The following is a 27,631-nucleotide window of genomic DNA, read 5'->3' on the forward strand; positions in this document are numbered from 1 at the left end:
GTTTCAACAAACCACAGTTAAGATTAACCACAGTTTAGGGTTCAAGATGACATGCGGTCATGCTAGAGAAAAGGGGGAGCATTATGTATGGCTGAGCATTATGTTTGAACACAGCCCATACGTTGAGAATGGAGAAGCAGAAAGACTGGCTTTAGGGAGGAACTGGGAGATGTTTCCTCATCCAGCCCCCGGCCAAACCTTTCTTCTCAAAGAATGTGCCTCTTAGTGGACAGAGACGAGACCATCCAACGTCTGGATCACTGGAGGGAAACAAATAGGGAGAAGAGCCATTGTTCTGGTCACCTCTGGTGGGGTTGGACTCGATGGTCTTGTAGGCCCCTTCCAACCCTATGATTCTGCAGGTGATCAGGCCAGGAAACATTCTTCTAGGCCATGAATGACTACCATGAGCATGTTATATGAAAGCAGGCTTGTAACTTCCGCTGACTCATTTGCAGGGCTGATTTATGGAACCAGCCCCTAAAGGTTTGGAACTACAGACCCATCGTGATTCACAGACTGTAGAAAAGAAATGTGTAACTTGTAGGCATGACACCTTAGACAGTCAACCCAAATCATCGAATTCCTAATGGATTTTAAATACATAGCAACACAGCTTGTATTCAGAGATGTTTCAGAATGCCACCCCCCAGCATCCATCAGCTCACCTTGGCCAGGAGAAGGCTTAACGTTTCGAGCAGAGCCACCTTGACATTCCAGCTGAACCTGTCTCCCAAGATGCGGATGAGGGGTCCGGTGATGCTAACAACAGACGGTTTCAGAGCTTCTGTGGAGGTCAGCTTAATCACAAGCCCCAAAGCCTTGGCTGCCTCCTCCTTCTGCTCCGAGTTGCCTGTCAAGACTCCCTCCCGCAGCACGGGCAGAATGGAGGTCACCCCCTGTGAAAAAGGAGTCAAAGCCAGTGTGGCGTAGTGGTTAGGAGGTCAGATTAGGAATGGGGAGACCCAGGTTCAAATCCCCACGCAGCCATGAAGCTCACTGAGCAACCTTGGGGCTAGTCGCTAACTCTTAGCCTAACCTACCTCACAGGGTTGTTGTGAGGACAAAATGGAGGGGCAAGAGCCACTATAACCACAAAAGGATTTTTAAAGAGCTGTAAATGTCAAGACGGGAAAAAAAGAGACAGCTGTACCCGTGCATTGTTTCTGATGTGTTTAGAGACATTTCGTTTCTTCAAAAATATCCAAAAGTCTGCTTAAGACTTTCTCTTCTGACTCATCCAAGGAAGGGACTATGCACATTGCCTTCAGCTCCCTGGAGGAGAAGCAGGGTATAAGTGCAGCGAATACATTTTTGAAAATAAACTTCCTCTAAGATTCCACGGGCATTAAAGCTGGGAGCCCCCGGTCAGCAGATGAACCAGGCTTTGTCTTCTGGGGGAAGTCCCTTAGCCCTCAGTCCACCCTCTCTTCTCATGCCCTCAGGAGGAGGAAAAGGCTGGGGCAGAAGTATCATCTTGGCTGGTGGCTTTTTGGTGATCAGTAAAGACCTTTTTCCCCTTCATGGATCACTGCCTTGTTGTGGCGAAGGGGCTTGCGTAACTCAGTGAAGCCATAAGCTATGCCGTGCAGGCCACCCAAGACGGACAGGTCATGGCAGAGAGTTCTGACAAAATGTGGTCCACTGGAGAAGGAAATGGCAACCCACTCCAGTATTCTTGCCAAGAAAACCCCATGGAACGTATCACAAGGCTAAAAGATATGACGCCGGAAGATGAGCCCCTCAGGTCGGAAGGTGTCCAATATACTACTGGGGAAGAGCAGAGGGTATTTCCAAGTAGCGCCAGAAAGAGTGAAAGAGCGGCTGGGCCAAAGCCGAAAGGACACTCAGCTGTGGCTGTGTCTGGTGGTGAAAAGAAAATCCAATGCTGTAAAGAACAATATTGTTTAGGAACCTGGAATGTCAGATCAATGAATCAAGGTAAGCTGGAGGTGGTCAAACATGAGATGGCAAGATTGAACATCGACATCTTGGGAATCAGCGAACTAAAATGGACAAGCAGGGGCGAATTTAATTCAGGTGACCATTATATCTACTACTGTGGGCAAGAATCCCATAGAAGAAATGGAGTAGCGCTCATAGTCAACAAAAGGGTGGGAAAAGCAGTACTGGGGTACAATCTCAAAAACGATAGAATGATCTCAGTACGAATCCAAGGCAAACCATTCAACATCACATGTAATTCAAGTCTATGCCCCAACCACTGAGGCCGAAGAAGCTGAGGTTGATCGATTCTATGAAGACCTACAACACCTTCTAGAACTAACACCAAAAAAAGATGTCCTCTTCATCATAGGGGATTGGAATGCTAAAGGAGGAAGTCAAGAAATCACCAGGATAACAGGCAAGCATGGCCTTGGTGTACAAAATGAAGCAGGACAAAGGCTAATAAAGTTTTGCCAAGAGAACACACTGATCATTACAAACACTCTTTTCCAACAGCACGTGACTCTACACATGGACATCACCAGATGGTCAATATCAAAATCAGATTTATTCTGTCCTTTGCAGCCAAAGATGGAGAAGCTCTATACAGTCAGTAAAAACAAGAACTGGAGCTGGCTGTGGCTCAGATCATGAACGTCTTGTTGCAAAATTTTGGCTTAAAATGAAGAATGTAGGGAAAACCACTAAACCATTCAGGTATGACCTAAATCATATCCCTTATGAATATACAGTGGAGGTGAGGAATAGATTTAAGGGATTAGACCTGATAGACAGAGTGCCTGAGGAACTATGGGCGGAGGTCTGTAACATCGTTCAGGAGGCAGCAACTAAATCCATCCCAAAGAAAAAGAAATGCAAGAAAGCCAAGTGGCTGTCTGATGAAGCTTTACAAGTAGCTGAGGAAAGAAGGGAAGCGAAAAGCAAGGGAGAAAGGGGAAGATATATCCAAGTGAATGCAGAGTTCCAGAGGATAGCAAGGAGAGACAAGAAGGCCTTCTTAAGTGAACAATGCAAAGAAATCGAGGAAGACAATAGAATGGGAAAGACTAGAGATCGTTTCAAGAAAATCGAAGATATCAAGGCAACGTTTTGTGCAAAGACGGGCATGATAAAGGACAAAGAAGGCAGGGACCTAACAGAAGCAGATGAGATTAAGAAGAGGTGGAAAGAATACACAGAAGAACTATACAGAAATGATCTGAATGTCCCTGATAGCCATGATAGTGCGATCACTGAACTTGAGCCGGACATCCTTGAGAGTGAAGTCAAGTGGGCCTTAGGAAGCATTACTAACAACAAAGCTAGTGGAGATGACAGTATTCCAGCTGAGCTATTTAAAATCCTAAAAGATGATGCTGTTAAAGTGCTGCACTCAATATGCCAACAAATTTGGAACACTCAACAGTGGCCATAAGACTGGAAAAGGTCAGTTTACATTCCAATTCCAAAGAAGGGCAATGCCAAAGAGTGTTCAAACTACCGCACAATTGCGCTCATTTCACATGCCAGCAAGGTGATGCTCAAAATCCTACAAGTTAGGCTTCAGCAGTATGTGAGCCAAGAACTACCGGAAGTACAAGCTGGGTTTCGAAGAGGCAGAGGAACTAGAGATCAAATCGCCAACAGTCGCTGGATCATGGAGAAAGCGAGAGAATTCCAGAAAAACGTCTATTTCTGCTTCATTGACTACACTAAAGCCTTTGATTGTGTGGATCACAACAAACTGTGGCAAATTCTTAAAGAGATGGGAGTACCAGACCACCTTACCTGTCTCCTGAGAAACCTGTACGAGGGTCAAGAAGCAACAGTACGAACCAGATATGGAACAACCGATTGGTTCCAAATTGGGAAAGGAGTACGACAAGGCTGCATGTTGTCGCCCTGCTTATTTAACTTATATGCACAGTACATCATGAGAAACGTCGGGTTGGATGAATCACAGGTCGGAATTAAGATTGCTGGGAGAATTATCAACAACCTCAGCTACACAGATGATACCACCCTAATGGCAGAAAGCGAAGAGGATCTAAAGAGCCTCTTGTTGAGGGTGAAAGAGGAGAGTGCAAAAGCTGGTTTGAAACTCAACATTAAAAAAACTAAGATCATGGCATCTGGCCCCATCACTTCCTGGCATATAGAAGGGGAAGAAATGGAAGCAGTGACAGATTTTATTTTCTTGGGCTCCAAGATCACCGCAGATGGTGACTGTAGCCATGAAATTAAAAGACCCTTGCTCCTTGGGAGGAAACTATGGCAAACCTCGACAGCATAGTAAGAAGCAGAGACATCACCTTGCCGACAAAGGTCCGTCTAATCAAAGCTATGGTTTTCCCAGTAGTAATGTATGGCTGTGAGAGCTGGACTATAAGGAAGGCTGAGCGCCGAAGAATCGATGCTTTCGAACTGTGGTGCTGGAGAAGACTCTTACGAGTCCCTGGACTGCAAGGAGGTCAAATCAGTCCATCCTAAAGGAAATCAACCCTGACTGCTCATTGGAAGGACAGATACTGAAGCTGAAGCTCAAATATTTTGGCCACCTAATGCGAAAAGTCCCTGGAAAGGACCCTGATGATGGGAAAAATTGAAGGCAAAAGGAAAAGGGGACAGCAGAGGATTACATGGCTGGATAGCATCACCAATGCAATGAATATGAACTTGAGCACACTCCAGGAGAGAGCGGAGGACAGGAAGGCCTGGCGTGCTATGGTCCATGGGGTCATGAAGAGTCGGACACGACTTAACGACTGAACAACAAAGACCTTTTTGGTTTCAAGGGTTTTTTAAAGCTATTTGATTTTAGGAGTGCTGCTGATCAGCTGTTTTATCTATGTAGTTGTATATGACTTAAAACTTCACTGTGGATTTTAGCTTTTGTATTTATTGTAATTCTTCCTAGGCCACCTTTTAGGGCAAGCCCTCTCCTAAGGCAGCTTACCCTTACACAGAGCCAGTGTGGCATAGTGGCGAGAGTGTTGGACTGGGAGCCGGGAGACCTGGGTTCTAGTCCCCACTTGGCCATGGAAGCTCACAGGGTGACTTTGGGCCAGTCACAGACTCTCAGCCCAACCCACCTCACAGGGTTGTTGTTGTGAGGACAAAATGGAGAAGAGGAGGATTATGTATGCCGCCTTGGGCTCCTTAAATGAGAAAAAAGGTGGGATATAAATGCAATAAATAAATAAATAAACTCATAGGAAGCTCCCTTATACGAAGTCCATTGGTCCATCAGGTCCAGTATTGGCAGCGGCTCTCCAGGATTTCAGGCAGGTGTTTTTGTAGCCTACCTGGAGATGTCAGGGATCGAACCTGAGACCTTCTGAGTGCAAAACATGCACACTACCACTGAGCTACAGCCCCCTATTACATTATTTCCCGCCTTAGGAACTGCTGACTGGGGAGCAAGGTACAAATGTTTTCATATAATGAATAACAAAAGATGTCATTTTATAAAACGTATTATATATGAATTCTATTTATATTCTATACAATTTATTATAGAAAAGTTAATAAAATAAGAATAAATAACAAAATAAAAATATGATAAAATAAGAATAAAATAAAAATATCCACACCATTGGACTAGGTAGCTGCTATGGCCCATGCTTAGTGTTCTGGACTCAGCACACTTTGCAGCTCACCCCTGTTTGTTCGTCTTCCATTATGTGTGAGATCAGCTGAGAGGGCCGTTTGACATGGAAGCAAGTGTACTGTGTCCTCTTTCTAGGGCAGGGGTGCAGAACCGCAGGCCTGGGGACCAAATCTGGCCCCCTGGGCCCCAATTCAGCCCTCCAGGGTTTCCTAGATGGCCACGCCCCATTTCCCCCAACCACTGATCATTGGCTGGTTTCGTGGCTTTTTTGCAGCCCCCCCCCTGCCCCCTCTAGAAGGTTGAAATGCATCTCTGAAGGCACAGCTTCTGGCAGCAAGAGCGCTAAGCTACCACAGGCTGGTATTTTTGCTCCTTTTTTTGTTTTGGCCCCACTACTTTTGCCTTTGGCTCCACCCCACCACTGGCATATCCTCCCCCCCCCCCCCGCCCTGCCGCCAGCATCCCTGAAATGGAATTCTGCCCTTGGGCTGAAAGAGGTTCTGCACTCTGTTTTGAGGGGAGGAGCAGACTTCTTGTCTGGGGAAGGCCCCGTGTAAACTCTTGCCCAGGGCTGTTTTGAAGACCCGGAGCCTGCTCTGGCAGATGAAGGCCTCTGGGACAGCCTGCTGGGAACATGCCAGCAAGATGCCCCATCAGTATGCTCAACCTCGGGGCCCGTGCCATGTAGGCCAGGCACATGCTCCCCCAGAGCGCATCCTTGGTGGTTACCTTCTTCAGAATGCAGAAGCCAGGCACGTGCTCCCCTCCAGCATCATTCCCCACCGTGCGGATATCCCTGTGCAGATCCTCAATGAGCGCCAGCTGGTTGCCGGCATCTAATTTCTGGGGAAGGAATCGGAAATCCACAGCGTGAAGACCCATCCCCAAGCTTCAAGAGCACCTCTGGCTTTTATTAGGAGAGCAACCACACCCCTCCAAGCCCTTGGCCTCTTCTAACACAGCCTGCCCCAACCTGACACCCTCAAGATGTGCTGGGCTGCAAATGGGGCATGCTGGGAGTTGGCGTCCAAGACATCTGGAGGGCACCAGGTTAGGGAAAGCTGTTCTATCGCTTCTCCATCCCCCGATGGAAATTACTCTGTGGCTTTTTTGGAAGGGAGACAGTTACACATCCCTCATTCTCGACGTGCTTGCCCCTGCCAATCGGGCATGGTTGAAACAGCTGAACGTGTCTTATTATACTGTTTATATTGTAAGGACATTTGCTCCCATTATATTTCTCCAGTTCTAATAAAATTTCCAGGCAGATCTGATAAGTTTTACTCCTTTCTTCTTCTCTCAGACTCTACCAATGGATTTACTCCTCAGGTGGCAAAATGTTGTGCTTGGGCATGTTCTACTAGGAATCAGATGGCTCGATCTCATTATAATTCACTCTAGTATTACCTGATACTAATAGATACCGTCACTGAAGTTAGTTCTGACTTGAATCTGCCATTTTATGTACATTTTGCACCTACAGCTTGTATCTGTCAGCTTGTTTTCATATTTTGTATTTTCAGCAGCTGGTCTGTGACTGTAAAATTAAACCTTACTACTTCCTTGCAAAATCAATAGGTCCAGGCAGAGAATTCCACGAAGCTGGGAATTTGTCTGAAATCTCTACGCTAGCATCAAAGATGAAATCAGTATCGCCAGACTCTGAGCAGGCTTCATGTTAAGTTTGTAGTCCTCATGGTTACAAAGCAAATCTCAAATGCCCCAGACAAAGATACTTGAGACACCTCCTGTTCAAGAAGGGAAGATTTAAGTGTGCGAGGCCCCCTCCCACAGCATGCCGGTGAATCTAAGCACTGCCCACAGGCAAGCAATCCCACCCATGGTAGCTGCAGGGTGCCAAAAGCATTTCCCATCTTCAGTCAATAGCAGGAAATTACTTGACATGTGACATTTTTTCTCTTGTCTTTTTCTATTTCATCTGTGGGACCATAATAAAATAATATTTTTCAAAGAGAAAAAGAAATTCTAAACTTTGCACACACACAAAAAGAATATTTAGCCAATCAACTGAAAGTTGCAGCCCTGGCCCAAGTTCTGCTGGGGATGATGGGAACTGCAGTCCAACACACTTGAAGGGTAGCGGGTTGGGAAGGCTGAACCAACCATTTAACCAACTCAGGACACACTGCTATGCATGTTTAGACAGAAAAATGTCCTACAACTCCCAGTATGCCCTAGCCAGCACGGCTGGCTGGGCCACGCTCGGAACTGTAGGACTTTTTTCTGCCTGAACATGCATAGGATTGCACCCTCAGCCTTTCAGCATCTTCCCCCTTACTAATCCACAGCCTCTCCCTGAGCCCAGCCGCCTCTCAGGAACAATCACCTCCCAATCCTACCTTCGTGATGGCATTGAGGGCATCCCAGCTCTCGTTGAGAACCACGGTGTTGGTGTCATTGAAGAGCCGGATCAAGCCCGAGACCAGGCCGCGCAGGTGGCCTGTGTAGTCGGCCTTGGTCTTGGAGCAGTAGATGTTGAGGATGACGGCTGCGGCCTGCCTCATCCCCACCTCGGGACTCCGGGTCGCGTCCAGCAGGTCCTCGATGATCATTCTCTGCCCAGCCTCGTCTTCCACAGACAGGATGACCACCTGGCAGTTCAACATCTCCTGGAAAAATCACAGCAGGTTTCTTGTTCATTGTCAGTTTTGACTTGAACCCCAACAGTGTAACCTTCCTTCTCCAGACTGGTATAGGCCTGGGATCCCTTCACCTTGCATCCAGATCTTCCACTAGCAGCCGAAACCAAGTAGACTCTCTCTTTCTTTCTTTCTTTCTTTCTTTCTTTCTTTCTTTCTTTCTTTCTTTCTTTCTTTCTTTCTCTCTCTCTCTCTCTCTCTCCCCCTCCCTCCCTCCCTCCCTCCCTCCTTCCCTCCCTCCCTCCTTCCCATTTAACAAATCCCCCTGGGAACTTTATTCACATCCGTTCCATGGGCAAATTAAGACCAGAAGGCAGAGGTGGAGAGATGTGTTCAGTGGTCAAAAACATGCTGTCAATCCCCTTGACGTTGGAGATGGTCAACTGGCTGATTCCACCAGTCCTTTCCGTACCTCCCCGTTTTCCTATCCCCACATCACCTTTCCCTTGCAAGCTGTGGCTTCTCACCTGGCAGGATCCCCTCTGGGCAGGTGAGGAGGTCACCTCTCCTTTTCTGCTCAGTGGCACCTTGAGAGAGTGCTTTGACCTGGCTGGATCTGCTCCCCAAGTGTTTTTGCTTGGGAAGCAGCACAGGCTGGGTCAAAAGCAGTGCAGGAGAGTCCTGCTCTGCTCCATCCCCTGCTGGGAGACGGTTTCATTTCCCCAAGGAGTTGGGGTGGGTCCAGTAGCCAAGACAGAAGCAGCACTTGGTGAAATGCTTCAAGGCCAGCCAAGCTGCTCCTCATGTCCAGGGGACACCCCACAACCAAGCAGCGGAAGCTGGGTGGTGATGTCATCCTGGTACGGAGGACCCCAGCCCGATGAAGCCAGCTACCTCTGTGCTACACCAGGGGTCCCCAACATTTCGGGGTCAGCAGACGCATTTGGAATTTTGAGACAGTGTCACGGGTGCCCTGGTAGGGGCAGGGGTCTCGCCCATTCATAAATGGGCTGCTATGGCAGGCATGGCCAGACACAAAACACTCCTTTCCCAGAAGGCAAAGCGGCGAGGCAACAGGAAAAGTGATTTGCCCAAGAGCTGAAGTAGAAGGCAGAGGCGGAACCTGATCGCTCTCTCGAACCCAACTAAAGATGGTGCTGGAGGGCGACCTTTTGCTTTGCAGCCTGCCGGCCTCCTAGTTAAAAACGGAGTAATTTAAAATATCTGCAGGGATTAAAAGTGAAAACCAGGAGGGGCAGGGAACCTGGTAGGCCCCCCAAAAGACGCCTATGGGCATGCTGGGGCCCATGGGTACCATGTTGGAAACCCGAGCTCTATACTACCCATGACCACCCCCAGGAGGCAGAGCCACACAGCCCCAAGAGGCTCTGAGCGCCATGTGCCACGAAGTCCCCCTTCACGTGGCATCCTGGTTAAGGTGCTGTGTGAAGCGGGTGGGGCCCCACTTCCGGCTGCCTTGTGGACGGCCACATGGAGGGGTTGGACTCGATGGTCTTACAGGCCCCTTCCAACCCTACTATTCTGTGACTGTTCTATGAAAACCACTCCTGCACAGGGCAAGCCATTCTTCTGCAGCAGTTCACTGCGTGGATCCACTGCTGACACGCACCTTACAGCCGCCCTGCTGCAGCACCACATTGTGATGGCACAGAGAACCGATTATCTGCGGCATGGGACTGTTGCCACAAAGAAGCCTCCACCCTTGCATCGTTTCATTCGAAGCCGGCCTCTGCCACAACGGCCCGAATGCCGGCGTCACCATTATGAGGAGTGGGCTTGGTGGGAGGAGGGAAGCCACACGCAGGGCCTAAAGACCAGAAGGTCTTGCTAGAGTGGAGCAGTGGGAACGTGGGAGGGGTAGGAGGCCAGGTTCACACAACACAACAAGCCAGTGTACGGGCTGAGCGTCGGTTGTCATTGAAACATGGGCTGTCATTGAATCGTGGGTCATTGTGTGAACTTAGCTGTGCTAACAAACCATGGTTTGCTAACCACGAACAACCCATGAAGAGAACTCATGGTTTGTTGCTGAGTTGTGAACTGTGGGTTGTTTGTGGTTAACAAGCCCTGGTTTGTTAGCGCAGCTGGGTTCGTACGAAAAAAACCATGATTCAACAACAGAGCACGATTCGACAACCCAAAAACTCTACCGCATTGTATGACCCAGGTCAATGTCTCACACGACTTCGGACAGGAGTGGCTGCAGGCAAGAAACGATGCCGAGAGGTGACAAGTACTAAATATCTCAGTTTAATGTTTGGCCACAGGCCTTTCATTTCAGGATCTTTGCTCCAGGCTAATAGTCTTCTCTAAACTGTCTTACCTGCTGCTCTTCACCTGTCCCAAGCTTCTCCTTCAGCGCAGACATCATGGCAGGCAAGATGACACCAAGGTGCCGGGTGAGAGCATCACCAGCCACAGATGAGAGGAATGCCAGGACTCTGGTGTTTACAGGTGGAGAAATAAGCTAAGGGAAACAAGAAAAAAGAGGTATGTTATCCTGTTGAATGAATCTAGATCAATAGCATAGACCAGAGGTGGGCAGAAGGTAGATCTCCAGAGGGTTGGGACTTCAACTCCCAGAAGTCCCTGCCAGAATGGCCAATGGTCAGGAATGCTGGGAGTTGAAGTCCAAAACATCTGGAGATCTACTTTCTGCCCAACCCTAGTGTAGACAATGTACTGGCATCTGCTTCCATCAACAAAAAAGCTAATTTCCAGTTTGACCTTTGATCAACGTAACAGCCATGCTGGATGAGATCAAAGGCCCGTTTAGTCCAGCATTCTGACGCCTGCAGTGGCCAACCAGATGACTATGGGAAGCCCATAAGCAAGGCCCAAGTGGCTGGCTATAGCACCTTCCTAGCATCTAATAACAGTTTCACACACTACAAAGCAACCAGTGAAGTTCCGGTCTGCTGCCAAATGACAATCTCTGTCGTCCTGCTCATCTGCAGGCCCTAGTTATGTTTCACTATTGTGCTGGAACACTGCTGGATGGAAAGGTACACGGAAGAGGGAAAACAGCCAAATGCTGGCTCTCTGGCGAGTTCACCTGTATGATGCAGGTATATTCAAAAACCTTCACATTCATGCTTGATGTGTTTAGATGTTCACTTGAAAATCACTTTGCACTTCTGATGTGCAAAGAGGCCCTAAGATGCATGCCACCAAGAACTGAGCCTCTACATGTCTGTCTGTCTGTCTGTCTGAGAGGGAGAGGGAGAGACTGATTAACCTCCAAAGATTTCAGAAAACAGTTCACCAACATACCTTTGGCACCAAGTAAGGCAACACCACCCGGCTCTTCACAGCCATCACTTGCTTAAGGCCATCCAGAGCAAACTCTGATGTCTCTTCACATTCCTAGAGGAAGGGAGGGACAAATACAGGAACATAGGAAACCTGCCTTTCACTGAGTGCCTTTCACCCTTGGTCCATCTAGCCGAGTATTGGTGACATTGACTGGCAGCGGTTCTCCAAGGATTCTTTCCCAACCCTACCTGGAGATGTCAGGGATCAAACCTGGGACGTTCTGCATTCAAAACAGGTGCTCTACCATTGAGCTACAGGAATCAGGGTGCTAACTGAAGCCATCTCACGGTCAACTTACCTGTATGAATTAACAGCCATTAACAAGCCACCGAAGATGACCAATGGTCTTGCCACATCCTCCCCCCCTGGACACATCCTACAGGAAACTCATCACAAGAACTGCTTTGCCAGATCAGACCAAGCTCCATCTAAACCAGGCCCTTCAGGTGTTGTTGGACTCCAACTCCTAGTAGCCTCACCCAGCCAGGTCAGGGATGAGGGGAGTGGTAGTCCAACACCATCTGGAGGGCCACCGGTTCCCCACCCCTGATCTAAGCCCAGCAGAAGCCCAGATGCCTCTAACAGTCAGCAGGCAACCAGCCAGATGCCTCTGGAAGCCCCAAAAGCAGAGCTCCACCACCCTCGGCTGTCAAAAGATCGCCTGCTCCCTCTTCCTCCCTTGCTTCTCCCTTTTGTTTGACTCTTCCCCTCAGAATGCCTCCAAGTTCCTCCTCAAAACCCACCTTTTCTGTGAAACCTTTGGGCCAACACCCTAGATCCCATGCCCTATTTTAATTCAGCCTGTATCTAAGCCCAAACATGTGTGACTGGACCAACTGCATATTCCTTCCCTGCTTACCCTGCCTCCATTTCCCTCCCTTTTCTCTGTGTCAAATTTTAACTGGCAAGCTCTTTGGGGGCTGGGACCTGACCTCTTGTACTCTGTAAAATCCTCACAGTGCCTTCAGAGAATGCCTTCTCTGTGTCAAATTTTGCCAAACTCTGTGTCAAATTTTCTGTGTCAAATTTTGCCAAACTCTGTGCCTTCTCTGTGTCAAATTTTGCCAAACTCTGTGTCAAATTTTCTGTGTCAAATTTTGCCAAACTCTGTGCCTTCTCTGTGTCAAATTTTGCCAAACTCTGTGTCAAATTTTTTGTGTCAAATTTTGCCAAACTCTGTGCCTTCTCTGTGTCAAATTTTAACTGGCAAGCTCTTTGGGGGCTGGGACCTGACCTCTTGTACTCTGTAAAATCCTCAGAGTGCCTTCAGAGAATGGCAACAAAGGAGAGGGCCTTTTAGGCGGTGGCTCCCCAGCTCTGGACCATTCTCCCCAGTCATGCCTGCTTGGTGCTAATGTTGCATTCTTTTCAGCGCCTGCTAAACACTCTACTTTACTCCCAGGCATTTGAAGGTATATGATAGCCTTGTTATGCATTCTTCTGGTGGCTATGGTTCTTCCAATGTTTTAGTTGCCTTATCATGTTTCGGTATTTTAATGGTGTTTTTTTTTTTTAGCTATTTCGTATTTTGTATGTTTTCAGTAATTTTGTTGTAAGACGCTTTGGGTCTTTTTTAATACCAGGTTACCTGAAGGAGTGTTTCCTTCCATATCTACCGACCTAGACCATAAGGTCAGCATCTGAGGCCCCTTATCCTGTCAAATGAGGCAAGGCAGATGGGTACAAGAGAAGAGGGCCTTTCCATGTTGCTTGTTCTCAGCACAGGGCATGCAGAGGTATGCTATCTCTGTGCGTGGTGGTTCCACTTAGCTATTGTGGATAATCAGCCATCGATGGGCCCATCTTCCATAAGGGCTGCCATGAAGTCATTTTCAGGGACCCACCCCCTACCCAAGCTGCTGATGCTGCTGCAAATCCTCCTAACTTCTTATTTGGTTGCTACTGATCCACCTCTCCTGAATCTTCTTCTGGCCCATAGAGAAATTGCGCGAAGCTGTCCTGCAACAAGGCCCTGGAAAATGTTCGATCTGGCACCGTCTCAGGCACACTTACCAGCTGTTTCAACAAGAAAGGCAGGATGTCTTCAAGAGCCTGGTATCCAATGGTTGAGTGCAGCTGTTCAAAGGTTTTGGCTGCTGCTTCTCGGACCTCTTCCAGAGGGTCGCACAGCGCTTTCCTCACAGTCGGAACCAGTGACTCGGAGAAACACAGCACCTGGAATAGGAGGCAGAGATCAGTGCAGGGTGCAGCTCTGCAGAGACTGGGAGGAAAAGGGGCAGCCAGCACCTGGGAAACCAAAACGGGTGGAGGGGAAAATGAAACGCTCTTTTGCTTAGTATCAGAATCGTTACTTTTAGCTTTGCTGTTTTAAATCTTTATTTTAAATCCCTGCAGTGCTGCTAGGTTTTATTCTGGTTTGTTCTGGTTGTGTTGTTTACTGTGGTTTTAATGTTTTATATATTTTGTATTGTTTTATTGTGTGCTCTTTGGTTTTAATTTTTGTGAACCGCCCAGAGAGCTTCAGCTACTGGGTGGTATAGAAATGAAATAAATAAATAAATAAATAAATAATCGTCAAGAGCAGCAAACAGGCTCCCATTTCCCTTCCGGTTGCCTCAGGCATCCAGCTAGGCCCAGCTGGCATGCAATGATGTAACCACTGGTGAATGTGCTCTCTCGAGGCAGCTCCCATGCTCAAGGCCACAGCCAGGCTCTGCGAATCAGGATGAATGACTGCCGCTGCACTCTGGTGAGGAAGTGCAACTCCCTTCGGGGTGGAGACCACATTGGCACTGGTCCGGGACTGGCTGCCTGACATCTGCCCTGAGTTGCCCGGTCTGAGAGATAAAAGAGGTGATGAAGGATGGCTTCGTTGTCTCCTATCTTCTTGTTGCGGGCTGGTGCGTTCTTGAACCCTGGCTGGGACCCTGTCCTGGGAGACCCGTAGTCCGGTAACGTATAGGATAGGCCAGCTAGTATTTTATGGTTTTGCTTGGGATATTGCAGAAAAGGTTCTCTGTAACTTTTTGTATAACTGTGATTTCCTTTCCCTTTCTCCCCTTTTCCTACCCTAATACACTACTTATTCATCTCTAGAGCTGAGTGGGCTTCCTTCTGGGAATAAACCTCAGGGCTAAGTTCAGTGCCTCTTGGCTGAGTGACTGCCTAGGGTGTAACATTTGGATTACACCTCCCAATAGAAGGAAGAGCCTGGGAGCTGGGCAGGACTGTATGGCATCCACTGCCATGGATCAAAAACTCTGCCATACATGCCCCTACAGTCTTTGTACTTTTGTGTGCGTTGAACTGTAAGCTGCTTTGGGAGCTAATCATGGCTGAAAAGCAGAATGTAAACATAAGCAAACAAGCCCAACAGTCTCAAAACAAGACCATCACATCTTCAATCCTTTTGGTAACAAATGGCAGGCCCATTTCAAAGCATCTTTACCTTGCAAGATGTATCTTGTCTGTGCTTATGAGGTAGGGCGCTATTATCCCCATTGTACAGATGGGAACTGAGACTGGAGGACAAAATGATTGGTCCAAGGCCACTCGAATCGGCCCAAACGGGGGTTTTTGGTCTCCAAGCACACCAGAAAGTCTCATCCCCCATGGTCATGAGAAATCTTTCGTTCTGCTTACATGTGGAAGCTCACAGTCAAGGGAAATCCCATGTTCAAAGAGCCATGAGCTCTCTCTGGCTCAGCACTCACCTCTACCCATAGTGGGGAGAATCCTGAACGGGGCACAGGGGCAGTGGAAGACTATGTAAAAAAAAAAAAAGGAACAGGCCCAAAGGCAGAAAAGGCAGCAGCTACGTAGGTGGCTTATTGAACCTGAATTAGGCTGCACAGAAGGGATTCGACTGACTAGTCCCAGCAGCCACAAATTCATCTTCTAGCCTGCTCAGAAATTGAGGAATTGATCAGTCCAATCAGGCTCCTCAGAACAGATCAAGAACCAGCATCTGTTTGCTTGCGGTAGCAGGAGAAAGACTGCCTCTAAGGAGACTCTGGGAAGTGCCTCCTAGTTCAGCCCTGGTCGCGACTTTCTTTGAAAGAGCCCAGCTTCTCCTGGGACCGCTGGATGGCGACAAGCAGAGAGAAGGCAGCATTTGAGAAGATGTCGCCCTCCCGGGCCAGGTCCTAATTTAAAACCACAGCGCTCAAGGTTTGCTGGAACAACACAGCAATTCAGAGGCCCATGCACCCATCAGTTTTCCAGCGAGTTATGCCATAGAAAGCAACTTACTGCATCCCTGCTGGTGGACTTCATTATCTCGCTCAGGCCAATGCAGACGCCTTGCCTCTTGTCACTCTTCTCGGACCTCAGCCCTTCTTCCAAAATGGGGATGATTTCTGGAAGGATCTTCTCCCCCAGCTTTCGGACAAGGTCCCCTAATGTCCGTGCGGCAATCTGCCAACAAAAGATGGAGGTGAGTCAATCTGAACAGATCCGGCCAAGATGTCTTCAAGGAAGCAAAAGATCTGAACAGCGACTTGCCATCCCCACTATTATTTCTAGGGCATTACTAATTCCCATAATGCTTTACAAATCATCTCTCTGCCCCAAGGAGCTTAAAAACAAAGATTCAACACAGAAGAGGAAAATGGAAGTGAGGGTAAAGAGGTAAGAGCCCTCGGTTAGGAAAAAATAAGAGCTCTGTTTATATATGTGTAGTGTGTGTGTGGGGGGGTAGGTTTGTCCACCCTTCCCTTCCCCATGTGCCTGATTGGCTTCCAAGCCCACCAGACATCTTTGGAATACACAACAAAATGACTATTGAGTCCAACAGGCTTAGCCCTAAACGATGGAATCTCTACTCCTGCTTCCAGTTTTGAGAGGTAAAGTACTGGACCCACATGCTCTGACTTGGATTCCTGCATTGAGCTGGGGTTTGGACTCCATGATCTTATAGGCCCCTTCCAACCCTACTCTTCTATGATTCCATGACTCTGTGCCCAAATGTCCAACACACAAACATCAGGCTGTCATGATCTCTACCCTTCCCCATTGTGTAAGTAGCTTGCCTTGAAAGCACAGACCTCAGGGCTCCAAAAGGCAAGTGTCCAGAGGGGCTGTTCGCACAACACGCTAATGCACGCTCAGGGGTTGAGTGTGCATTGTTTTGAACCGTGAGTCATTTGTTGAACTGTGGGTTCATATGCTGTCTTAACGCAGCACGTTTTCTGCAGGGTGGGTTATCATGTTGTCCATATGCAGCCAGGGTGGCTGGCTAACCATTGCAGCGTAGCTTGTTATCCACCCTGAACAACCCAACAACAAACCATGGGTTCTCAAGGTGGCTTGTTCGAGAAAAATAAGCCACACCGCATGGTTAACAAGCCACCCTCGCAGCATTCAGACAACACGATAACCCACGGTTCAACCCACAACCCACACTCAACCCGAGTGTGGGTTAGCGCGTTGTGTGGACAGCCCCAGAGAGTGCAACCTGAACACACGTGCATCAGCCCTCTACTTTCACTACCCATGTTAAAGAGTCATTGAAACATTTGCTCTGCTTGCAGTGAACTGAGGAAATAGCCCTTTCCTTGGGCCTGTTGATGTGATCTGTAATGCCGAGATGACCATCCATGAACTAATTTTAACCTCTGATTTTGTTTCTACATTTGAGGAGCAGGTCCATGTTTGGACTGAGGTTCTGATCTCCTGCCAAGACCGGGTGGCTCAGAGCCCTAAACCCGCTTCCTTTTCATCTGTGACATACAGAACTCGGGCCGAGTTAGACCCATCTCCTGTTAGGGAATCCACAATCTCTCAACAACCTAAGAACTCTGGAACTCCCCATTTGTTTAGACAGGAGGAGAGTTCTGAAGGGAACAGAACCTGAGACAAGCACGACTGAGCCTTGGCCGGCTGGGGGAAGCTGGCTGAACACTTAACTGTTCTCTTGTCTGAGCAAGTGCTGGCCAGGAACCCCAACAGGAGACCAAAGAGGGTTGGCAAAATCTCACGGAGAGTGCGAGGCGTGTTTGAAACCACAATTTTCCAAACGTGCAAGGATGCCTGGCGAACGGCCAGCTGGGTGTCCGAGCGGCCCATGTACAGCCCCGCCAAGACTCTGTTCCTCCGCTCCACTCCAAGCGCGTTAATGATTGCCTGGAAAAAATAATTGAAAAATTTAGATGGAGGAAATCACCGAGAAGGCAGCTATTGTGTTTTTCACCACAAAGAGACATGCTCCTGTTTCTAAGGGGCAAACTAGACGAGACATTTACGGGAGATTTGATTGCATTTTTTCCCCCAACAGGGCAAACAGTGGCTTTGGGAGGAGGGATTTGCACTGCCCACAGTGACATGGTCCAGATTCAATTCAGGGGACTACATGGCTGCTTTTTAAAAGAAGAAATTAAGGAGATAGGAAAGCCGATCACAGGTTTTCAATGGTTTATCCAATTTGGCTCCAACAGTCCTCTACCCAGACACCTGCCTCCACCCAAACTGGAAAAGCACCCCAGAGGCAAGACTACAGCTCACTTTGTTGGACTGTGCAGTTCCAAAGTTATCATCCTCAGAGGCGGTCTCTGTCGTCATTTTCCCTGTGACTCCTGAAATATGGAAGAGGAGGTCTCCAAGCAGCTGAACCGAGCTGTACCTGTCAAAACGGAAAAAGGCACGCACGATGTGGCTGTGTGGAGTCAGGATCAGCCCTGGGCTAAAGGATCCAAGATCTCTTTTCCTCGATGCGGATCTCAGCAGTGAAGTAGAAACATGTCTATCCATGCTCAGGCAATGTTTGAATGCAGGTCGAGGCACAGGGTTAAAGGCGTGTTAACTGTGGAAAGCAACATCTGAAGGGACTTTTTCTCAAGGCAGTTTTTTTTGGGGGGGGCATGAGAACCACAGCATGTTATGAGAAGGGCAGAAGAAGCAGCCATGGCACTTTGAGAATGGGGGAGATTGGGAGACAATTCCCAAACTGAAAGGAGTTTCCTTACAGAGTCATTCAAGCTTACAGATTACTGCTCAAGAGCAAAAATATTCTGTGGATTCAGTTGTATTAACACAGAACTCATGATTCCAAGAAAAAGATACCGCGCCCTGCAAATCTGTCGACTGGCTAAACAGCCTGCCAACAAAGCTGCCTCCAATTAAATGGAAGGGAAGGAGCCAGACCTCTCACACTACATGATAGTCTCTGGTGTCATACCCATAAGAACACCATTGCTGGAACAGACCATTCCACCTAGTCCTGCATTCTTGTCTCCCAACGGTGGCCAGCCAGATATGCCTGGAAGTGAAGGCCTTCGCCTGTCTGTCTCCAGCATCCACTACTTGGGAGGTAGAGTGCTCCTGACCACAGAGGTTCATTTTAGCTATACCGGCTTACACCCTCTCCTTCCATGAATCGGTACAAACAATTTTTTTAAAAAAGCTGTCTGTGCTAGCAGACATCCCCAAGCTTTTATGGCAGAGAAGTCCCGCTCACTCTCCTTGCGCAGCTTAGAGGAAACCAAAAGAGGTGCTAAACCTAGCAAGCCAGTGTGGCATAATGGTTAGAGAACTGGACTGGGACTCCGGAGATCCGGGTTCTAGTCCCCGCTCAGCCATGAAGCTCACTGGAGGACTTTGGGCCAGTCACTGACTCTCAGCCCGACCCACCTCGCAGGGTTGTTGTGAGGATAAAATAGAGAGGAGGAGGAGGAGGATCATGTACGCCTCCTTGAGTTCCTTGCAACAGGACAAAGGGCGGGATAGAAATGTCATAAATAAATATATGGATCCGCTCAAATGACATGCTACGTACATGGAAAGACAAGTCTTACCTGATTCGCCAAAGGTCATCAAAGAGACCTTGCTCCAGCTGAGGCAGGAGTAGTGCAATGGCGGTCTCTGCATACATACTTATAATTCTCTGTCCGGCACGAAGGGCCGTGTCCCGCACAAACTCATTCTCATCTGCCAGCGCCTAAGGAAGAGGGCACACAGGAGCACAGGAGGCTGCCTTCTAATGAGCCAGACCACCGGTCCCTCTAGCCCAGCACTGTCGACGCTGCCTGGCAGCGACGGCTCTCCGAGGATTCAGGCAGGAATTTTCCCAGCCCCACTCGGAGACGCCAGGGATCGAACCTGGGGCCTTGTGCGTACGAAGTGGGTGCTCTACCAGCAGCTACGCCGCCACCCCCCAAGATACAAATCATCATCATGCGGTAGCTAAGAGAGTGAGTGATAAATTGTGCGCAGTGTTGTAGGGGAGCCAGGGCTCGCCGGGCTGAAGCCCTGGGACTCTGCAGGGCTGACGCGCCGGCTAGAACTGGTGTGTTGCTACGGATCGAGGCAGCGGCCTGCATCGCTGGACTCTCCGTAGGCGTGTGGCTACGGGAGGAGTGCTTGCACGGCAGAATGTACCTGTGCACCACTGACTGTGAAAGTCCTCGGTTTGAAGCCCGCCTTTGCCATGAACTCACTAGGTGGTCTCAGGGGAGCCACTCCCAGCCTCAGGCTCCCATCTCAAGGCAGGTACAGCACCCGCTTTGCATGCAGAAGGTCTCAGGTTCACTCCCTGGCATCTACAGTTGGAAAAGGGGATCAGGGAGCAGATAATGACCTGGTTCGCACAACACGACAGCCCACCAGAGCTCAACTTACCCGCAGGGGCTATTGTGTCATGCCAGACGCCCAGGCAGCAGGGGCTGTATGAGGGTTTTTAAAATATAGGCATGACGAGAGTGGCAGGGGGCTGGCAGGGCCTGCGTGTTGACCACGCCTCTGTTAGAGGGGAAAGCATCCTGGAATCAGTCCCCGCTCCACAAACAGGTGATCAGCAGTAGCAAAGTGACAATGTGGACCATCTGATCAGCCCTTTGCTTGCTTTCACAGGCATAGTTCTATGTCCAGCAGGGGGGATCTGCACATGGAAAGCCTGCTACCCTGGGGAGTCTGGCGTCATGTCAAGGCATTATGGAATGAGCAAGTTTCACACACGGCCTATGTAGAGGCTGTTACTGCTTTTTTTTCCTTCCAGCTATGGATAGTGACTCAGCTGCACATCTTCCATTTCCAGGAAGGTGATAAAGGCCCTGGATGGGTGGCTGGAATTGGGTAGGCTGTCAAGGTGTGTTCTTTAATGAGCTGCAGAGAATTCTCATGTTCAGTGTTAATGTCTTTGGCTGGGGAACCTACCTCAGGAGTTAGTAATGCAGAGAATTTGGTCAATGGATGACTCCTCTATAAGTATAAATACTCATACTGGCTCTTTTGGCCTTCAAGGACAGAATCCAGAACAAGGTTCAGCCAATAGTCAGTACTTCAGTCCGAATGAATGTTACATCCTTAGGATACTCCTCTTGCAGAAGCAAGAGGCCAGCCAAGTATTGTATTTGTTATTAATTCCATTGCAATTAATAATCCCCAAGGCTCTGGAACTCCCTTCCCAGGGAGGTGAGACTGACACCCTCCTTGGTATGTTTCCGCAGGCAGGCAAAAACCTTTTTTGTTCCAGCAAGCCTTTGGAGATAGATAGTCTGAACCTGTGGACCTGTGAGAATATGATGGACTGGTACTATTGTTTATATTGTTGTTGTCTTTTAAAATTCTGATATTTTATACAATTTTAATATTACTGATGATTTAATTATATTTTTAACTTTTGTATATTTGTGTTTATATGTTTTAACTGTACAAGCTTTTAATGTTGTAAAGCCACCTTGAGTCCCAGTATTGGGAAAAAGGTAGGATATTAATAATAATAATAATGGCTCGCTTTAGGGTTATTTGAGGGTGGCCTAACCTTCAAAAAAGCCCTGCCACCTGGGTTTGCATGATGAGACAAGCCACAGGAAGCCAGGTGCCCAGATCCGCCAGATCATGCAAAAGTGGCACCTGGCGCAACTCAACAGCCCCTGTGGGTAAATTAAGCCACGGTGGACTATTGTGATGCGCAAACAGGCTCAGTGGGAGAGACACCTCCAATCAGAGCAGACAATACGGAGTGCTCTGAATGCACAGAAAAGCATTACTACACACGCTAAGAATTATTATATGTTTCTGGTGGTTCCACACAGACCCATGGCCCGGTTCGAGTCCACCAGGAAAAGAGCCTTCAGTGTGGTGGCCTCCTTCCTGTGGAACTCCCTGCCTTTGGAGGCCAGCCAGGCACCAATGTTGTGTTCCTTCCAGTGCCTCCTGAAGACATTGTTATTTCGGGAAGCCTTCCTTGAGTGGCCAGCCGTGGTTTATTAAATCCAGTCTTATCAGAACTTGTTTCTTTTCAAAACATTTTGTTTTAACATGGTGTTTTATTCTTTTACCTTTGCTGTTCACTCCTCTGAAATCTTTTGATGTGGAACGGTATATAAATATTGTAAATACATACATACACACACTTAAGGAAAAAATCCACCCTCCCATGGAAGAAGCCGAGTCCAGCTGAGCTGTCTGTGAGCATACGCAACACCCAATAACACCTCTCTTTCTGTGGCTGAACACAAGCCTCTGCTCCTGCTGGAAAGGGCTGAACATCTGCCCTAAAAGTCCTACCTTAAGGATGCAAGGTATGATGGGCCCAACGTAAGGTGTAAACTTTTCACCAAAGGTGATGGGCAGGTAGTTGAACATCATAATATAACCATCCCGCACATGGGGGGCAATATCCACTTTGCTTGCCGTGGCAACGATTTCTGGCATCAGTTTCTCCAGCTTTTCTACTCCCAAACCAGCCATGACTTCAGCCAAGCCTGGAAAAGAACAAGGAATCTTGCGGTTATTTTTATTATTATCATCGTCACATTTATATCCCCCACTTTTTCATCTTGCAAGGAGCCCAAGGCAGCAAACATGTTCCTGCTTATCTCCATTTTTATCCTCACAACCACCCTGTGAGGTAGGCTACGCTGAGAGTCAGTGACTGGCCCAAAGTCACCCAGTGAGCTTCAGGGCCAAGTGGGGACTAGAACCTGGGTCTCTCAAGTTTCAGTTCAACACTCTCACCACTACACTACCCTGGCTCTTAGCATCATGATTAGGGCTGCTTGTGTTCTATAATTCCATAAAAGTACAGAAAAATGTGGAATGTGGTATTGAGTTCAGTTTCCTGAGCACCTCTACTTTATGTAAAAAAAGAGAAAAAAGTTATTAGCACTTATGGTTGTGAAAATATGCTTGAACTGGTGTGGGCAATATTTGGTAAAATGAGAAACCAAAAAGAGTTGGAGAATAAGATTTTGGATGATTGAAGGAGGGCTTCAATGCCCTCCCTATACAGCTTCTTGCTCCTCCTTATGGCTAGCAATAGCAGAATAAGGGTGCGATCCTATGCATGTTTAGACAGAAAATAGTCCTATAACTCCCAGCGTGCCCCTGCCAGCATGCCCCTAAGTTGCATAAAGTACTAAACATTGCGTAAATAGTGAACATTGCATAAATAGTAAACATTGCATAATGCATTATACAAAAGGTACTTAATTTGCATTTATTTATTTATTTATTTCTATACTGCCCAATAGCCAAAGCTCTCTGGGCAGTTCACAAAAATTAAAACCAAATGGCACACAATAAAACAATTTAAAACATATAGAACATTAAAACCACAATATAACAATCCAAACACAATAAAACCTAGCAGCAGTGCAGGAATTTAAAATACAGATCAGCAAAGCTAAAAGTCTAGAAAGCTAAAATGCTAAAATGCCTGGGAAAATAAAAAGGTCTTCACCTGGCGCCGAAAGGAATACAATGCAGGTGCCAGGCGAACCTCACTAGGGAGCTCATTCCACAGCCGGGTGCCACAGCAGAAAAGGCCCTCCTCCTAGTAACCATCTGCCTCACTTCCTTTGGCAGGGGCTCATGGAGAAGGGCTGCTGACGATGATCTTAAAGTCCGGGAAGGCACATATGGGAGGAGGTGATCCTTCAGATAACCTGGACCCAAGCCGTTAAGGGCATTAAATGTTAATACCAGCACTTTGAATCGGGCCCAGAAATGGACTAGCAGCCAGTGCAGCTGAAAAAGTACTGGTGTAATATGAGCTTGCTGGCCAGTACCTGTTAACAGTCTTGGTGCCCTATTTTGGACCAGCTGAAGTTTCCGGACCGTTTTCAAAGGCAGCCCCATGTATAACGCATTGCAGTAATCCAGACAAGAAGTTATCAGAGCGTGGATAACAGTAGCTAGGTTATCTTTGTCCATGTAAGGGCACATTATGAATACAGGCTGCAGAATTTGGCTTCTGTTATTGCAGAATTTGAGTAGTTTTGGTGCAGAATTGGTTTTTTGTTTGTTTGTTTGTTTGTTTGTTTTGCATGGAGTTTGCACAGCCCTGATCTAATATCTAAAATCTGACTAACATATTAGGTCAAGATGTTTTGTAATAATTTAGATTTAGATGCTCCAGCTCAGTGGCAAATCCCATCCCCTTTTGGGGGAGAAGCTTTAGTAAAACAACAGAGCACAGTCAGAATAGACAAAATTGGACAAATAGAGCAGTGTAAGGCAGTTTCTCAATTTCCTATGCTCAGGTCACCATGAGCCTGTTCTTCCAGATTGTCCAATGAGGCCAATGGTAACTTGGCCCAAAGTCATTCAACACGCTCAAAATCTGAGTAGGGATCTGTGCCCAGCTCTCTCGCACCTGAATCTAGTATTTTGCCAGCAGGGCCACATTAAAAAAACACCCCAAAGCCACGCAAAGTCTGTTGCTCTTGCCTTGTGCAGCACCAGATCGATCCACCGAACTCTGCTCATACGTCAGGGTCTCCATCAGCCAAGGCAACAGGTCCTCAAAGCAAGACTCGCCCATCCCCTTCACCATGGCTCCCAGCGCCTTTGCCGAGACTGTGCGCACCTGCGATGCAAAGGAAAGGGATGACGGGAACTGGAGAAGGTAAGAAGAAGGAAGACCACCTGTGAAGAAACTGCAGGAAGACGTACCTCAGGCACAGGGTCCAGCAAAGAGGTTTTCAATCCAGGGGTCACACTGGGCAGGTAAGGAGCCAGATCCTAAAATAGGCAGATGACAGCAGGCAAGTTGGAAGAGCGTCACAAATTAATCTGGAATCAGTACAGCTGGACTATGAAGAGTAGCTGCTGATGACACATCCTTCCAGTTAGGATTTGGTTCCTATCTGAACACAGCTAGACCAGCAGCTAGCATAATCTGAACTGGTGGTTTGCAGAGTTTCTGCTCTCAGGGAATCCTTTCCACATCAGTATGGCTGCGGAGTCTTTCCCCCTCTCCTTCCAGGGCCTGCTGCAGTTTCTAGAGTGCACTGCAGCTCAAAACGGCATTAGCTTCACCAGCACTCCACACAAAAGGAAAATACTCTTCAAGACTTGGAAGACACCCACCACTCCTCAGCAGCTAAACTGTGCAACAGAAGACTGGTGATGGTGGGCAAGTGGCCTTCCATTACCAAACTTCTCACTGGAGAACCCCGATAAATCTCCAAAGTACCCTAGGACTTTCTCAGAATCTAGTTTGACAGCCTTTTTCTCTCTAGCATACACTGATCTGCTTCAGCTTTCCTCAACCTGGCATCCTCCAGATGTGCTGGACTGCCACTCCCATAATTCCCAGCCTGCATGCCCAAATGGGAATGATGGGAGAGGCAGTCCAACACATCTGGAAAGTGCCAGGTTGGAAAAGCCTGATCTATTTCCTTTCAACCTAGTTCTAGGTTATTATGGCTGTTTTATCGATTCCTGTGCTCTTCATTGTTTTGCATGATACTGTATTTTATTCTTTTAAATATTTGTACTGTATTTTATGTTTTTAACAGTGTTTTAAAATGGCATTTTAGTTTTTTTTAACTGGTTGTAATCCATCCAGATAACATTAGTTATTGGGTGGATTAGAAATGTACTAAATAAATAAAATTAATTAATTCAAGCAGAGAAGCACAACTGTTATCAGATGGCTAAACACTCCAATACATTTGGACTAATAACTACAATACAAACAGCCAGAAGCTTGCTATCCTCATTTTAAGATACACACATGTCAATCAAGTCAATTATTCTCCAGTGCTTTAACTGGACCTGCCTACCCCTCCTTTCTGCTCCGAACCAACCCTCCTCTCTGCTCCGAACCAACCCTCCCCAGCAGTGTACCTTCTGATCCGTCAGGGAATACATATTCCCAATGATCTGGGCAGCCATTTTCCTAGTGTCCGTGGAACGGTCCTGGAAAGCCCTCTGGACTATAGGCATGATGAGGGCCAGGGAAGGCGCGTCAATGAAATGGACAAATTTGGTGTCCAGCAGGGTCTGCAGGCACTTCTGGGTCTTTCTGGATGGATCCGTCAAGGCATCCAACAGAACCGGCGCAATTGCTGTGAGGTTGGGAAAAGGAGGGCAATTGGACACGCTTGTGAAGAGGCCCCGTTGAGCTAATGTCAGTCACAGAACTCTGTGTGAGACCCTATCATAGTCATGTCAGAACGGCCTTTGTTGGATCAGACCAAAGCCCCAGCTATATCCAGAATTCCACTTCCAAAAGAGGCTGACCAGATGCCTGTGGGCACTCACAAGCAGGGCCTGTATTTTCCCATGTGTCCCCAGCCCCCAGCATCCAGAGATATACTGCCTCTGTAGACGAAGATCTCATTTAGCTAGCACAACTTCAATGGAACACTGACGCTCTTACCCAAGATCTCAGGGTTCCTGATCACTGAGCCAATTTGCCGGAGCGCTTGCTGGCCAGCCTTCTGGACCTTCACATGTGAGTCCGTGAGCACTTCCGTGAGCTTCGGCACAATGTTTGGCAAGCAGGAAGAGAGTTGCTTGGGGGCGCAGTAGGCCATGGCCCCGAGCAGTTCCACTGACCCTGACGCAGGCGTGAAAGGAAGACGTTAGCCAAAGACTCACTGTGGCAGAAGTCAATTCATACAGCAATCCTTTGCGTGTCTACTCAGAAGGAAGTTCCACCGAGTTCACTGCGACTTACTTCCAAGTATGCACAGGACTGCAGGCTCAGTCATGTACAGTTTTAAAAGTATTTGGGGCTGGATGAGGGGGAACATAAGAAGAGCTCCGCTGGGTCAGACCAAGGGTCCATCTAGTCCAACATTCTGCTCACACGGTGGCCAACCAGCTGTCGACCGGGAACCCGCAAGCAGGACACGAGTGCATTAGTACCCACCCGCCCATGTTCCCCAGCAACTGGTGTACACAGACATACCGCCTCTGATACTGGAGGTAGCACAGCCATCAGGCATGGTAGCCACCAATAGCTTTCTCCTCCAGGAATCTGTCTAACCCTCTTTTAAAGCCATCCAAATTGGTGGCCATCGCTACCAACAGTTAACACATCAGAGCAATAATGTAATGATCAGTGGACTCTTATTGCTAAACTAATTCACTGAAATGGAATGCACTGTTAAGCCCAATGCAGGTGGAGGGCTTCCAGAAGTCTTCCTTGCTGGCCAAGCCTGAGGAAGGGCCGTCAGGAGGCAATACTTTGGCTCGCATTGTTAAGGCGGTGAGTAGCAAATACAAAGTTCTACTATCACTTTCTACAAGGTGCCAACGTGAACTGTTTCCTCAGCTGTAAACAGTGATCCACCTTCATGAGTCATGGGGTTCTGAAGCAGACGGCCGATTGCACTGGAAAGAAAAAGAATACTGCAGGGGCTCCGCTCCTAGAACACCTTAGGCCTCCTGAATTTTCTTCACAGAAACAAAATAGGTAAGGCTAGAGCTGTGGAATGATATATACACAAGTTCGTGAACTGCCACTCACTTGGTCACCTTTGGCAAGCAACGACCACCTCCAGGCAATCAGGCAGAAAATTTTTACATAAATAATTGGCTTTTGCATTTTCTTCTTTGGGGCCACAAATATGCAAAAGGCAAGCAGTCTAATAGATCTGGTAGGTTTACTTGCGATGCTGTGCAAGCTTCTGGAGTGATGTGGATTGTTTGCCAGGCAATGTAGGGAAGGGAGCTAATTGTCAGCAACACAGGTTGTATCACTTCCACCCCCACCTAACACTAACGCCATCTGCAGACATGGCCTGAAAGTTTTAATTGTACCTAACAAGGAGTAGAAGCTTAAACGCACACACAAGCACACACAAGAAAAAAGAACCTCTGGTTTCAAGTGAGTTTCCAAATTCCATACTAAGTATTAAAATACGTAAACTATCCAGTCTGACAACAAGAAACTGCAGCTTTTCCCACATCAAAACGAGCAGAAGGTGCCAGCATTGCTTCCCCC

At 47.8% G+C, this 27,631-nt stretch overlaps 1 protein-coding gene across 2 annotated transcripts in view; it reads right to left on the reverse strand.

Moving 5' to 3' along the window:
• GCN1 (GCN1 activator of EIF2AK4) overlaps window positions 1-27,631 on the reverse strand; it is a 91,863-nt gene that overhangs the window by 10,294 nt on the left and 53,938 nt on the right. For both annotated transcript variants that reach the window (XM_084820490.1, XM_084820489.1), the window contains exons 37-51: window positions 26,060-26,239; window positions 25,525-25,745; window positions 24,346-24,414; window positions 24,121-24,259; window positions 21,958-22,154; window positions 19,245-19,387; window positions 17,956-18,073; window positions 17,362-17,577; window positions 15,706-15,870; window positions 13,507-13,668; window positions 11,452-11,544; window positions 10,502-10,645; window positions 7,918-8,187; window positions 6,287-6,400; window positions 669-899 (exon numbers count right to left, since the gene is read on the reverse strand). In XM_084820490.1, coding sequence (XP_084676616.1) covers window positions 669-899; window positions 6,287-6,400; window positions 7,918-8,187; window positions 10,502-10,645; window positions 11,452-11,544; window positions 13,507-13,668; window positions 15,706-15,870; window positions 17,362-17,577; window positions 17,956-18,073; window positions 19,245-19,387; window positions 21,958-22,154; window positions 24,121-24,259; window positions 24,346-24,414; window positions 25,525-25,745; window positions 26,060-26,239 — 2,462 coding nt within the window. The remainder of the gene's footprint in view (window positions 1-668; window positions 900-6,286; window positions 6,401-7,917; window positions 8,188-10,501; window positions 10,646-11,451; window positions 11,545-13,506; window positions 13,669-15,705; window positions 15,871-17,361; window positions 17,578-17,955; window positions 18,074-19,244; window positions 19,388-21,957; window positions 22,155-24,120; window positions 24,260-24,345; window positions 24,415-25,524; window positions 25,746-26,059; window positions 26,240-27,631) is intronic.

This window comes from Heloderma suspectum, chromosome 13, assembly GCF_057233095.1.
Source record: "Heloderma suspectum isolate Gila_16-S chromosome 13, 16-S_ref, whole genome shotgun sequence".
NCBI lineage: Eukaryota > Metazoa > Chordata > Lepidosauria > Squamata > Helodermatidae > Heloderma > Heloderma suspectum.